Source organism: Acartia tonsa, chromosome 13 (genome assembly GCF_053477335.1).
Source record: "Acartia tonsa isolate MP-2025a chromosome 13, ASM5347733v1, whole genome shotgun sequence".
NCBI lineage: Eukaryota > Metazoa > Arthropoda > Copepoda > Calanoida > Acartiidae > Acartia > Acartia tonsa.
In genome coordinates, this window is record NC_137272.1 from 38,153,342 (window position 1) to 38,168,894 (window position 15,553).

Consider the following 15,553-nt stretch of genomic DNA (forward strand, 5'->3'; position numbering starts at 1 on the left):
AGTGTTAATGTCCGTTTGTCCTACCGTTTCAGTGCTTCGCTTTTATTGATGTTGTCATCCTTGTTTTTACTTTCAATGTAGTTTTGCTTAATATTTTAAAATATAAAGAAGGAAAAAACTTATAAAAATTATTTTAAGAATTTTTTTAGATGAAAGAAATTTATGTTTTGATTTCTTACAATTTTAGCTTTTCTAATTTCAAAGAAATAACATAACATTTTCAAAGAAAAAGAATTTTTAAAAGCGAAGCTTTTCTATAATTAGGGTCGGTCCGTCCGTACGTCCGTAACGGATAGCTTTTTTCGTTAATTTAGGCATGTTAGAATTGTCCTATCGAGTTCAAATTTTGCATGGTGATTCCTTTAATAGTTAGGTAAGATTTAGAAAGCGTAGCAACTCTATAATCATCACCAAAATGTCCGTACGTCCATTTTAAACATGTTGATTTTTTTACTTTTTTAACAACAAATATTTATGTGATCTAATCATCAGATTGATCTGATTTTTGGTATATTGATTCCTGGGACAACAAAGTATAATGTAATCAGCGAAGCAACTCTATAATCAAGTCCTAAAAATGTTAGGATGTCCATAAACATTATCCAGAATCAAGCAGTTTTTCAACAAATTTACTTACAATTTTGCTTTGACTCTTATACATTTATATTATGATTATATTCAGTTCTGACACTGTACAAGTGTTAATGTCCGTTTGTCCTACCGTTTCATGTGCTTCGCTTTTATGGATGTTGTCATCCTTGTTAAGTTTATGAATATGCCTTTTCGTCTGAGCAAATATTCATGTTAAAATTGTCCTATCGATTTGAGCTTTTCGTAGACTTTTCTTTTGTAATTTTGTGTTATTTATTTTTGTTTTTATTAGTGGGTTGGTTTTTTTCTAGCCTAAAACCTTCTCTGTTGTCTTAACCTCTTTTCGAGGAAGCTTTGTGTTTATCAAGTTCGAAATTAAATTCCTTATCATTAAACCAAAATCAAAGCGCAAATGTCGTCTTTTAGGGCTTTCCTTTCAAAATGTGGCGCGGCATATAGTGTTTGTTTATTTTTGATGCGCACGTTCTTACTTTTGGAATGAGATATGAGAGTGTGAAGATTGCGGAGAACAAAATTGGGCCTATCATTGGTCTCATTGAGTGCGAACTACCCTAGTATATCAGGGATTTGAAACCATAAGAGCTTCAGGTAGAATTTGTTAATTTGATTAAGAAGTATGGTGTATAAGACGATTATATGTAGTTTTAAAAAAGGCTTTAGCCAGCTAAGCATGAAACTTAATTATGTTTAATATATGTTTTAGTAATTTTTATGTGCCTTATTGTTGCATTTAACAATGATTTATTAAACCAAATAATTTTCCTTTAAAGCCAAAGTTTCCAAAGATTCTTTAACCATAAGAAAAGAAAAAGATTTTTTTTAGTGCTCAAAGTTTTAAGATAACGAATAATATTTTATTCTGTTTATTAATTGATCTTGTAATTTCAGGTCTTTTGAAATAATTTCATCAATAAATCTATATTCAAACCTGCTGTTGAAACTTGATGGTTCCTGGTATTGGGGGTTTTGTATGTTTGCCAACTGATCTCGTGAACTTCCCGCTAATTCGGAAGTCCAAGCTCAACCAAAGTGTCATGGTTGAGACAATTTCAAAATATCTGATGAATAGGCGTTAGCATTCATCAAGAGATCAATAGCATCTAGATTATTGATGCAAAAAAGAAAGAGCTGCACAAGCAATTTCAAATGAATGATGGTTGAAGGCGCTGCACAAGCAATTTCAAATGGTTCTGAAGAATAGGCGTTAGCATTCTTCAATAAATCAATAGCATATAGTGTATTGATGCAAAAAAAAAACATTGACAATTTTTCTGTGAAATAATTACCTAGTGAATCAATATGGTGCTCACTAAAAAGCAGAAAATTGAGCGAGCTATCGCTATTGGCAATGAAAGGCTAGAGGTGTTTGACGAACAGATAAAAGTGTTTTATGAAAATCTAAAAGCCTGCCAAAGTTTTAGTTCATGTGAAAATGTGAATTTAAAATCAATTCGTGACATTTTTAGTGAGGTCAAGGACCAGTCTGACCTAATAAAAAGTCTAAAACCTGCCGTGGATACTAGTGAGCTGCGCGAGTTCAAGCGTGATTTGGATGAAGCTAGTGAACAGAAAACTGTTGCAGATAAAGTTTATGCGTCGTTGGAGCAGTGTACAAAAATTCTGTACTGGCTTGACAATGATTCAGACGACGCGAGGTCAAGCACTGTCGCCAGGAACCTCGACGTCATTGAGAAGGTGAAGATGGACATGGGAGTGCTTAAAATTTCCATGGAGTTGCGCCAAGAAGTACGTGATATGTACCGAAGGCTTAGAGAGATGGAACGTCGTTCATCTAACTTGGATGAGAGTGGGACACCTGCCATTCTCTCCAGAAGTATGTCTGCCGTGGACATTCGGAGTTCCAACCCGCAGTATGGGCGCTGGGACAACAGTTTGTTGCCGTCGTTCGACGGTACTGACACGGATTACCCAAACTTTAAACAGGTCTTTAAGGATCTATGCTCTGGTTATGGATTTGCTGACCAGAGGTTAAGTCTGATGTTGTGTATGGAGAAGGTGATAACCAACCCGGAACTACGCAAGCAAGTGTCAGCGATTAGAGATCATAATGAACAATGGGCGTTTCTTGATCAGATGTTTTTATCAAACACTCGCCGGTTCATGAGGATTTTAACTAAGTTGAACAAGATGAAACCTGTGGATAAACCTGTGGACGTGGTTAGCGCAATTGCTACCTTCAAGAGCATGATGCAGGAGGTAGAAGCCATCGTTGGTTCTGCAGCTAAGGATTACAATCACCTAACTCTTATTCATATTTTTAAAGACAAGTGCCCTGAAAATTTGAGAGACAAAATTATGATGGAGCTAGGTAGCATGAACCAACCAAACATCCAGAAGATTGTAGAACTGCTGGAGAGGACCAGGGGTGCCATGTTGGCCGGTGATATGTCCTATGACAATGGCGCCGGCAAGAGAAATCGTGATAGAGCTGCCGCCGCGCAAGTGTCTGGCCGCAGTGACAATGAGAATGGAAAGGCTGGAAAGGACAAGGCTTCCAAGTGGAACAGTGCATGTCCTGTTGAAAATTGCGAGGATAAACATCCTATTTTCCGTTGTCCCACATTTAAGAAGATGGATGTTGTTGACCGAAAAAAAGTTGTCCAGCAGAATAAGTTGTGTGAACTCTGCTTGTGTGATGGTCATGCTGCTGACAATTGTAATAAATCGGATAAGCTTGGTGTCTGTGGCACCAATAATTGCGACGGTTATCATAGTCGTATGTTGCATGAGGCTAGTGCTAGTGTGAATACAGTCTACAAATCAAGTTCTGAGCCTAGCACATGTACCTTCCTGCTGCAAATAGTTCCAGTTGTAGCACCTGGCGGCGGCGCCTGCCATGCCGCCGTCATGTTTGATTCGGGTTCGAGTCTACCACTTATATCTGAGAAGATGTCCCACAAGTTGAAGCTGAAATCTACCGGCAGATATACAAACATTTCTGTTGCTGATGGTAGAGAATCATCCTGCCGCAATGTGGTGTTCTATCTGAAGGACAGGGATGGTAACTTGAGAGAATTTGAGGCAGCTGTTATGCCTAACCTCGGAGGTGGCAACGAGATGCGCTCGGTCCATCCGGAAACCGCCGCCAAAATATTTAAGATGCCGCCAGAAAGATTTACATATATCAGTGGAGGCTTAGATATCATCATTGGAAATACACATCCTGACGTGTTTCCATCAACCTACCAGAAAGTGGGCCAGTCTATGTTGTGGCGAACCATTTTTGGTAGTGGTTTTATCTGTACAAGTGCTGACTATGGAGCTGGTCAGCAGAAATCTGCGTTTAAAGCTACCGTAGCTGTTGATAATGAACCGGTTGGTACTACCACAGCTGTTGATAATGAACCGGTTGGTACTGCCGTAGCTGTTGATAATGAGCCGGTTGGGTCTGCCGTAGCTGTTAATGATGAACCTGTTGGTTCTGCTTGTGATGCTGTTATTGAGAAACCTGTTACTTCTGCAGTTGATGTTAGTTGTGCTGCAGTTATTCCTGATGATATTGGTAACGATACTGTAGCCGTTGAGAATATTGTTACGGCGGGTATTGAGCCGCTGAATGATTCGGTTCCAGCCGGACAAGAGCCGACGGGAGTTTCGGTTCCGGCTGGACAAGAGCCGATCAGAGTTTTGGTTCCAGCTGGACAAGAGCCGACGGGAGTTTCGGTTCCAGCTGGGCAAGAGCCAATAAGAAATTCGGTTCTGGCCGGACAAGAGCCGACGGGAGTTTCGGTTCCGGCCGGACAAAAGCCGGTAGATGATTCTAAATTTTATGACAGTCACACTTTTATTACTTGCCCTGGTGCTGTCATGAATCAAGAATCGACTTGGCTGCTGCCAACCTTGCCGCCCGACACAGGGTAAGAGGCCTGCAAATGGCGGGTGGAAATATGGCAGGTGTTGCCGCCAGAAAGTCATTGAAAAATTTCAAACCACACATATCTAATCTACAACATAAACTATTTATGTGAAAATGATCTTCAAAGAAAAAATATTACAAGTTATATATTAAGCTTGTGAAGGGAACCTAAAAAGGTTCTGCAAAGAATAAGTATTCATTATTCAACTAATTTTATTGTTCATATTTAAGCACAAAAATTCTACAAAATTGTTTAGACTTTTAAAGCAGATTTTAAAAGATTTTGTTTCTTTAAGTATGATTTTGAAAAGCAAAAGTTTGTGTGTATCAACTACCAAATGATTTTGCAGATTTTTTTAGATTGAGAAAAATAGATTTTTTTTAAAGTATTTTTCGAGGTATTTTTTTTCATGGTTCACGGTTGCTTAAATATGTTATTTCTCAGATTCTCGTATGAGATAATGCATTAAAGTAAAGAACACAACATGTAAAATTATTATGATAATGTTTAAAATATTTCTTATTATTATTTTAAAAAGATTATCGCAAAAAATCAAGATATTTGTTTTAATTTGTAAGCAAATAAAGTTTTTTCTTTCACTCCGGAGGCAAGGATTCCTAATAATCCACGCGTAAAGATTTTCTTCATTCCGGGAGCAGAGATTCGTAGTAATATATGTACCTAGCGACTTCGGACAAATTTAAACCTTGAGAAAGTATTTATAGCAATTATTTTCTTAGGTACATATATATTTTCGTTCATGTTTAAAAATGTAAACTCTATTTTCTATGAGATAAGCATTTATAGTAATGAACACGATGTATGATATTATTAAAATATTGATTATTATTTATATGAATATCGCAGAATTAATTTAAGATAAACTATGCATATTTTAAATTAACCTTTCCTTCATTTTATCGCAGATATTAAAATAAAAGCAGTTATTAAAATTATGATTAATAATTGATTCTATTTTATGGAAATTGAGATTTTTTAGTAAAAAAGCCACATTTTTCAGATGCCTATTTTTATGCCTAAAATAAGAATCAAATGAAATGCGATTAAATTTTATTCTATTTCATATGCTCAAATTTAATTTTATTGAGTTTAATTTCTTTTCAAAAGTACAATTCATTTTAAAACTTACCTGAAAAGTTTAACAAAAAGGAATAAATGTGTCGAGGTTGCGTGATTCGATATTTATTTTAAGAAAAAAAATCAAGTATTTTTTAGCAGATTTTTTTTAAAAAAAATTATATATGAATTTCAATCAAGTAAAACATTTTTATTCAGATCAAGGAATGATTGAAAATTCATATTTAAAGTCTCATATTTTTTTACAAAGAAAAATTGGTATTTTTTCATAATTTCAATGAAAATTCTAACGAGGATATTATTATTTTGCTATTCTTTAAGTATTAAAAAGTTTTATTTGTTGATTAAGATATTACAGTTCTTATTCATTAGGTTTGAAAAAACTTTCTGCCCAAGGATTTTGAAAAATTTTTTCTTACTACTCTTTTTGATGCTTAACAAATTTAGTTTTAAGTACCTATAAATCTTAATTTTCTTGTCTAAGATTTATTTCGTTTTATTTTTACCATTATTGTTTACATTTGCATTTCAACCTGATTTCGTAGGTACTTATTGATTTATTAATAATGATTTATTACCTATTGATTATGAAATGATTATTATTTAATATAGTTGTTATATTTACAACATCATGATTAATAGGATTATCCATTTTAGGATTGTGTATGTGATCTTGTGATTGTCATGTGCATGGAATGTTGTATGGTACAAACCAATCCCCATCCTTCTATCCTAAAAATGTGAGGTATTATGAGTCCTAGTGAGGAGTATAATATTGTGTATGCATTTCACGGGGTTTCATTTAGTTAGGAGCAAAATTGTCACGTTTTCGGGATGTGGCCATTCTCATGTGATTATGGTGAGTTGAGTTTAGTGAGAAATGTTGCTAGTGCTCAGCGCGAAAAAAAACCTTGAATCTCGTTAAGGAAGTTAATTTGACTTTCAAACGGGGGGTGTGTCTTAACCTCTTTTCGAGGAAGCTTTGTGTTTATCAAGTTCGAAATTAAATTCCTTATCATTAAACCAAAATCAAAGCGCAAATGTCGTCTTTTAGGGCTTTCCTTTCAAAATGTGGCGCGGCATATAGTGTTTGTTTATTTTTGATGCGCACGTTCTTACTTTTGGAATGAGATATGAGAGTGTGAAGATTGCGGAGAACAAAATTGGGCCTATCATTGGTCTCATTGAGTGCGAACTACCCTAGTATATCAGGGATTTGAAACCATAAGAGCTTCAGGTAGAATTTGTTAATTTGATTAAGAAGTATGGTGTATAAGACGATTATATGTAGTTTTAAAAAAGGCTTTAGCCAGCTAAGCATGAAACTTAATTATGTTTAATATATGTTTTAGTAATTTTTATGTGCCTTATTGTTGCATTTAACAATGATTTATTAAACCAAATAATTTTCCTTTAAAGCCAAAGTTTCCAAAGATTCTTTAACCATAAGAAAAGAAAAAGATTTTTTTTAGTGCTCAAAGTTTTAAGATAACGAATAATATTTTATTCTGTTTATTAATTGATCTTGTAATTTCAGGTCTTTTGAAATAATTTCATCAATAAATCTATATTCAAACCTGCTGTTGAAACTTGATGGTTCCTGGTATTGGGGGTTTTGTATGTTTGCCAACTGATCTCGTGAACTTCCCGCTAATTCGGAAGTCCAAGCTCAACCAAAGTGTCATGGTTGAGACATCTGTACTTGTAGAAGTGGCGGTCTAACTGAAGTAGAGATCTTTTAGCATATGCAATTGCATAGACATAAAACGTTAAGGAATTGGACAATACAGACTTCTAAGCACTTTTTGGCGATAGCTTTCACTAAAAATTTAATTCTTTTCTAAGATTTTATTGTACACACTGATACGAAGATCATATACACTAAAAATATATTTACTACAAGTATCCCCAATCCTTGATTTTTGCAAAAAAAAAAGAATGTACAAAGCTCAGTGGTCTAAAGGGATAAGGCAATGAAATCAAATTGATGTACAGCCTCAATGATGATAATATAAATTACCACTTCTGTAGATTCAAGTTATTAGAGGAAGTTGCCATATTCAAAACTTTGGGTACCAGTATAAGTTACATTCCAATGTCCCCTTCCTCCCTGACAAATTAGTTGTACACGATGCAGTGCAATACAGGGAGAAAGGGATATATTAATGGAAGATTCTATATCAAATTGATGTTCTGTTATTTTGTAAACATTACTAGTGGCTTCGCCCGTAGCCTCTAGGGGCTTTGCCCGAAGAGGTATAATTACATCTTCTATTTCCTAACCAGCCCAAAAAAAAATGCGAATGGATCGCAAATTTTCGCAAATAAATGGCGAATTCGCAAAATTCGCACAATTAACAAAATTCGTAAAATTTTTTAAAAATTCGTAAAAAAAAAGAATTGGGGGGGGGGGTTGTGGGGGTTGTTAGTTTCCCACTCCCCCAGAAAATAGCCTAAAACTACCACAGGACCAGTAGGTTTATTCCCTGAAGAGTAGAATCCGATCGGTTCAGTGGTTACAAAGGTCTTAAAGGACAGACAGACATACGAAAGGACGGACGGACGGACAGACATCATTCTACTTTGTATTATAGATATGAGAAGTCATACTTGTAGCGTGACTAGTGGCTGCGCCTTAGCATCATCAAAAGTCTAAAACTATCCCAGTTCTTTGATCTAAAAATCAAACTATCCCTATGAGAAGCTTCCATAAAATGGATCGGTGCAGCGGTTTAAAAGTTTAAGATAGGATAATAGTTATTTCTCGCATCGTATTATAAACAGCTTTCCGCGGATATTGAATGTACAATTTTAGAATTAAAATCAGTTTTTTTAGCCCTAAGGTGCCGAAGGTACGGGCTAAAAATACTAGTTTTAATCTTATGATTGTACATTTTTATATTCGTAGAAAGCTGGATATAATACGATGCTAGACATAGTTTTTTTCGTATGGATGAGGACCGGTTCCTATCCACCGGATTCAAATGAATACGAGAAAAAAACTTACTTTATATGAGCTACTATTATTCAAAATTTCTAGAATTGTCAGGTAAATAAATAAGGATAGGATTTTGTATCTTCTTAAGTTTATATTTATCCTTCATTTACCTATCCCAGTATTGCCGAGTGTGTATTGTACTTTATGAACAGAGACAGATATTTCAGAGATTTTAATCGAAATGTATTGAAGCATTAACAATCACTTTAAGTTAGTCAAAAGCCTTTGTCCCCTCCTTTACTCCCGCATGTTATTATATCTGCATAATGTATAATGTATATATCATATTTTCAAAAGGAACACTATATAAAAAAAAACCTAAAACATCTAATGGGGTGACAAGTTAAAAAAGTCACACCCAGGGGCGTCCAAGCTTTTTTTTTTGGAGGGGGGGGGGGGTAATTCGTTTTTTTTTTTTTTGGGGGGGGGGTAAAATGGCAATTTTTTTTACCTCCCCCCCAAAAAAATTTACCCCGGGGGTAAAATTTGCTTGGGGGGGGGGGGGTAATTACCCCACACTGAAATCTGTTGGCAGGGGTAAATTTTGTTTACCCCCCCCAATATTTACCCCCGGGGTAAAATTTTTGGAGGGAGTAATTAAAATTTTATAAAATATTTAGTATTAAAAATGCGCGCAAAGCGCGCAAAAATATTTTTTGTTAGAGATTTTTTATTTTGGGGGGGGTCTTTTAAAAATGGCCCTTTTAAATTTCTGGATTTGATACAATGCAATGGGCTGTTTATTACACTAGTTCCAAAAGTTTTATAATAACGTTTTCTTATTCGTCGCCTTAACAATTCTGGGGACTTTAGTGTGAATTTTGATTGGTTGATTCATTATGTTGAGTGTCCAAACGTTTCAACCACTAATAGAAGGGATAATCTTGTGTATTATCATTGGGGATGTACATCAACTTATCGGCCTGATATAAACTAAAAATCTTCACCCAAAGTTTTATAAAATTTAACATTTGGTAGCTGGTAAATTTTGAGATCTAAATATACAACAACAATGCACGATTTTAAAAAATTTAATTGCAGAATAATTGTCTCTGTAGTAAAGTTTTAGTAGTAATAAATCTAGAGTTTTTCCTTTGTTTAAAGTTAGGCCATACTTTTCTTATATATTAACTTTATAGGTATATAGGTATTAACTTTCTTGGGATGGGCATATGTTTTAAATTATCGTTGCTTTATCACTCATATTTCTAAATGGACCACCCTTCAAACAAAGGGTTGGTTGTCTGCAGAATGTTGATTGACCTTATATTTTAAAGTGTTCCCATTGCAACCGGCTGTTGCCTTAGGTTGCGTGGTATTGTAATAAATGTATTGACGACTGAAATTTGTTGATAAACCCTCACAAGTGGATGCCCTAGTCAGTAAGCCTATTAACTTAGTAGAAAATCTTTTTACAAAATTGCGCATATTATTAAAACTTTAATAGTTATTTCTCGCATCGTATTATAAACGGCTTTCCGCGGATATAGAATGTACAATTATAAGATTAAAACTAGTTTTTTTAGCCCTGAGGTGCCGGAAGCACCGGCTAAAAAAACTGGTTTAAATCTTATGATTGTACATTTTTATATTCGTAGAAAGCTGGATATAATACGGTGCTAGACATAGTTTTTTCGTATGGATGAGAACCGGTTCCTATCCACCGGATTCGAATGAATACGAGAAAAAAACTTATAAATTTTAAAAAATCAATATATAATTACTTGGATGTTGCACCATAATTTCACCCATACTCTTAAAATAGTACTTTTATCTGGCTAATATAACGATACCCGTCATTTACTTTTACCTATCCAATCCCCTCTTTCTAGAGGAGAGTACTGACCAATAAATGAGGACTAAAGTAACAACCTAAATTGACGACAAAATTTACCCTGTCATAATATCCATGTATCTTATACAAATTCTTAAAAGAATCTATTCCTCAAAATGACATGAAATATAAATTTCAGGTAACGACGATGGAAAGGAAAACAAGATCCAGGTAAATTTCATTTCAAAAATATTATTCTTAGGATTTAAATTTATTCCGCTTTACACTGAATTCTTATACTTAAATATCAGAATAAATAGATGTGTATCCAATAAGATCTTTTAAAAGGATTGGTTGCCAATTTTGACCCATTTTTATATTTTTGTAATCATATTAAACTATACATATTACACATATTACTTTGAAGCCGGCTGTAAAAAAAAGTGGCTTCAAAAAAGAGAGAATATATGCTAATAAGTAAAATTTCTTAGTATTTACATAGTAAAACTCCATATAAAAAACTGCAGCTGGCTATATAAAATACACTTAACAAATTTAAGAGTTCAGAAAAAAAGGCATTAGAGGTTAGGTTAGGTAAGTAAGGGTAAAGAGAGCCTTGTAGGGCTGCCATGCTGGGATAGAAGGGTGCAAAGATATATCTTACCGTTTTATCAGTTTTAGAGATATAAATAATTTATCCTATTAAATAAAGTAGTAAGAGTTTTTTGTCTGTCCCGAAGGATCTCGCTAACTGTTAAACTGATATTGTTCTCCTTTACAGTGAAGTTTCTTATAGGTCCTGTGGGAAGGTTTTAAACTATTTTTGGGAGGGTGTCTTCACCCCCCTCCCCCCCCCAAAAAAAATATTGTTTACTCTTTTGAAGCTCAAATTTAAAATGGGATGAGGTCAACTTTTCCCTCTTCTACCTTAAGTGCCCCTAGAGGCTCCTAGGGGGGCGTACCCGCTAGTATACATATAATGTGTTTTTTTTAGAAAATGGAAGAAGGCTATCCGTTAAATCAAACATATCGACATATATCAACAATTATACTAGGTAATTTCATTTATTCTGCATATCTTTACATCTACATAAAGGTTTATAGGATGAAAAAAACATAAATAGCACAGCACCAACAATATCATGGACGGCCAAACGGACAAAGTGGGTAATAGAGCAGATGCTCAGTGGTTATAAAATAAAGAAAACGAAAGATTAGGTTATAGGCTAGGGAGCCGAGCGCTGCGGCCAGAGAGTTCATAGTTCTGTCGGAGGGGGGGGGGGGGGGGAGGGGAAGGTACTCAAATTTTCAAAATTGAAAAAAAAATTTCTAAGAGGAAATTACCATAAAGTTGGGTGTATAATGATGGGAGTAGAGCAAAGGAAGTGACAGTTTGTGCCTTTCTTATTTTCCTTATATAATTTAGCAACAGGATATCTGTGAAACTGTGTGTGTGTCTGTTTGTCTGTACCAATATGGTTCTCCTTTTATTGTACTTTTGTATTATCAGGGAACAACCTACCACTTGTGGAAGAATACCAAAAGAAAATTTAAACTTATTTTCAATTGCTATTTTATTTTGTTTTAGACAGTCTTGTCCATTTGCTACATCTACACAGAAAACTACATGTTAGAGTTAACTCAGGTATTTCTATTTATCTATCTATCTATCTATCTATCTATCTATCTATCTATCTATCTATCTTTCTATCTATCTATCTATCTATCTATCTATCTATCTATCTATCTATCTATCTATCTATCTATCTATCTATCTATCTATCTATCTATCTATCTATCTATCTATCTATCTATCTATCTATCTATCTATCTATCTATCTATCTATCTATCTATATATCTATCTATCTATCTATCTATCTATCTATCTATCTATCTATCTATCTATCTATCTATCTATCTATCTATTGATCCTCAAAAGAAAATATTTTGGAGGTAGGGGAGGGGGGCGGTTCATAAATGGGATTATAAATATTTGTTTCAGTGTGATTTTCCTTGAATTGACTAGTGATGACATACACTCCCTTACCTCTTATAATAAAATAAATAAAAAATAAGGAGAAGTGGGTAGTTTTTCGTTTGTTTGTTTATCAGAAGGAAAAAGAATACTCTCCCCCCTCCTTTTTTTATTCATTTAAAAACAAGAGAATGGGGTTGGAGGAAAACACCGAATTCTTTTTTCCCCTCCAAATATTCTTTAGATTATTTCTTAATAGTATAATAGCAGCCAATTACGTGTTTTCTTGTCAAAAAAACAAAGTATTTTTTAGATGGATTTAATGGGTTTCCGAATAATTTAAGATGATTTTGAAATTGAATCCTGTGTCATCTCTTTAAATCCCTTGAAGTTTGAGTAATTTAATTCAAAGATTAGATTTACATTCGGGTATAATGGGGAATGACAATTGGCGGTTTATTTCATATGGCACTTGGAACAACTAACTGTTGTCAGAAGTGGTGTCCTGCAGGGTCTATATACATAAAAATTAGAAAGGGGGTGGGGTCAATGATCAAGAATTATAATTGGGTACCAGATTTTTGGTTGATAAATCGATCAATACCTACAGTTATTTTACTTATTAAAAGCTACCAGCGACACAATTTTATAAAGAAAAAATTAAGGCAAGATCAACTAGAATTAGATTAAGCCTGACTTACACATTCTCGAAATAAGTTTCGAAATACCATTGGCATTAATAGTTATATTCTTACAAAGTTTTTACCTATAACTATATCCCTGACATACACTGGGGACTGCATTTCAACTATTCCTGTAAAACTACAACTCATTTGTGCTTCTCAAGATCTCTAAAATTGCCGGAACATACCTGAAGAAATTGACAGTACCAACCCAATAGCTTTTTTTTGACCAACACATGGATTAAACAAATAGAGGTTGTAGCTGACTTTTTTATTACCATCCCCTCCCCCATAAAACGTCCTTTGTAATAATTAAATTTTTGTTAAAATTTGAAATTAGTTGAAAATGAAAAACATTTGTAGATAAATCTATCTCTTACTGAAGATACATATTTAAAAGAATGGAAAGATAAATACAATTTTAAGAAAGAGGAGCATTTACCTTCATCAATTACCACATGCGGGGATTCTGTCCATGACACTCAAACGCTATGGTCCAGCAACCCAGGATAACCAAGGGGAGCCAAATGTCTCCTTTTCTGTCCAAACACCCTTGATATTAGGTTAAGTAACAACCATCATACAGTCAACTCTTTCATTGCACGACGTTTGTCTTAAAAGTAATGGTAATGAGTTGCGCCTATTTTCAGCCAACGCGGTGTTAAGCCGAGATTCGAACCTTCCATCTCTACGATGTGCTACTTGTTGAGCCATTGTTGCGGGTACAGAACGAGGAGCAAATAAAACACCCTGCAGTGACCTAACGACTGGCCCTACGAGGCAATACAGCAAATTTCTAGTCCATGCTAACATGAAGAATCATAGAAAACAATTAAAATTAAGATATTTTAAAATTTTTACCAACTACTGCTATATATGATCCGTGACATAAATAGTTAGAGATGGGGTAATGCCTTGGCCCCAAAACTGGCAAAACTCATTACCATGCACATTTAGGACTTCCTGACAAAAGTAGTTTAATCAAAAAAAGTTTGTGTGCAATTAATGATCTGGTGGTATTATAATATAAAAATTGTGGAGTAAAAATGCTTCACTTACGAATTAGAAGATTTAGATGAATAAAAGATTAGATGATAATTTCTCTTAAGATGAAAGAGGAACACATTCAACGTGTTTTTAGTAGCGGAGCTACTCTATAATTCAACTTTGTTAGTCGATCAGTTAATAACGCTATGGGGGGAAATATGAATTTTCTCGGCTGCTATTAATGATAGACAGCTGAAATTTTTATTGAAGATTCCTAAGACATATGCTCATCCATTCTATACATTGTTTTGTCCGTCTGTCTGTCGGTCATGCTTCAAAAGATGTAAACGTTATCTTTAACTCATTTTGTCTGTTTGTCATTTTTTGTGCGTCCACTTATTGATGTTGTTTATTTTTATTTTAGGTTAGATTAGGGTAAGCCGAGGGTAACAAGAGGTTACAAGGGCTGGTGCCTTGTAGGGTTACAGCTCTCAGATATGGTTATATACATACACGTTAAATAAAAAGAGTAAATAAGGTGGAGGGTGGTGGAGTTTGATGGTCGGACGAATCGAGGGCTTATTCTGACTATATCTGTGAACAAATATACTGTTATAAAATTGTTTCCATAAAGTAATGTATTTAGTTTAGTGTAAACAAGGATGACAACATCCATAAAGCTAACAATTAAAATATCAGGCTCAACTATTGATATTTGATATTTACTAAAAATCTTTAATTTTGGTAGATTTATTTGATCGTTAAGTAACTTATGATTTCAAATTATTGAAGCATTCATACAATAACCATCTTAGCTGTAGATGTATCTAATTATTTCCTTTCATAGCTTTTGAATGGACGTACGTACGGACAATAACAGTAAAGGTAATGTTTTAACCAGCCACAATAATCAAATCCCTAAAAGTATCATTCTCACATAAACGACCCCTTAAATAGTGGATGTAAATATTCTTTTTTTCTCCCTGAGGTAGTCATTTATTTCCCTGAGGTAACCATTTTTTTCCCTAAGGTAACCATTTTTTTTCCCTAAGGTAACATTTTTATCCCTGAGGTAGTCATTTTTTCCCCCGAGCATGGCAACTGGTGAACAGAATCTCAGTTCTGCACCACAAGCCTCGCACGACTGAAGTTCCCATGTCTATACAGTCATATTTATATGAAAATCTGAGAAAATATTTTTAAAGATTTTTGAATTTTTTTTTGAAGATTTTATTTTTTTTGGAAGATTTTAGAATTTTTATTAAATACTAAAAGAAAGCATAATTACCTCAAGGAAAAAAATGACTAACTCAAGAAATAAATGAGAATGATATTCCTATCCAGTTTCTTTTTAAGAAATACCCCATTTTGATCACAGAACCCCACCTCCCTAATTTTGAAATAAAGTAAAAATAATCGGTTGAGTTTAATTATTACATTAGGCTATATTTGGGTTCTGGGTAGCTCAACACTCAGGTTTGCCTCTCTCCCTCCCCCTTTTAAAACTTTAATTTTAAACAGATAAGGGAGGGATTTTCAGTGCTGGA

The 15,553-nt window shown here is 34.3% G+C and overlaps 2 protein-coding genes across 2 annotated transcripts in view; both read left to right on the forward strand.

Annotated features, from left to right (window-relative positions):
• Positions 1 to 15,553, forward strand: part of LOC145335290 (uncharacterized) — a 31,334-nt gene that overhangs the window by 4,564 nt on the left and 11,217 nt on the right. Inside the window, exons 3-5 of the mRNA XM_080181027.1 lie at positions 10,560 to 10,591; positions 11,355 to 11,415; positions 11,949 to 12,005. Coding sequence (XP_080037153.1) covers positions 10,560 to 10,591; positions 11,355 to 11,415; positions 11,949 to 12,005 — 150 coding nt within the window. The remainder of the gene's footprint in view (positions 1 to 10,559; positions 10,592 to 11,354; positions 11,416 to 11,948; positions 12,006 to 15,553) is intronic.
• On the forward strand, positions 924 to 4,860 carry LOC145335483 (uncharacterized). Its single transcript, XM_080181244.1, has 2 exons — positions 924 to 1,200; positions 1,501 to 4,860. The coding sequence occupies exon 2, from the start codon at positions 1,912 to 1,914 to the stop codon at positions 4,492 to 4,494; it is 2,583 nt and encodes an 860-aa protein (XP_080037370.1). The 5' UTR covers positions 924 to 1,200; positions 1,501 to 1,911; the 3' UTR covers positions 4,495 to 4,860.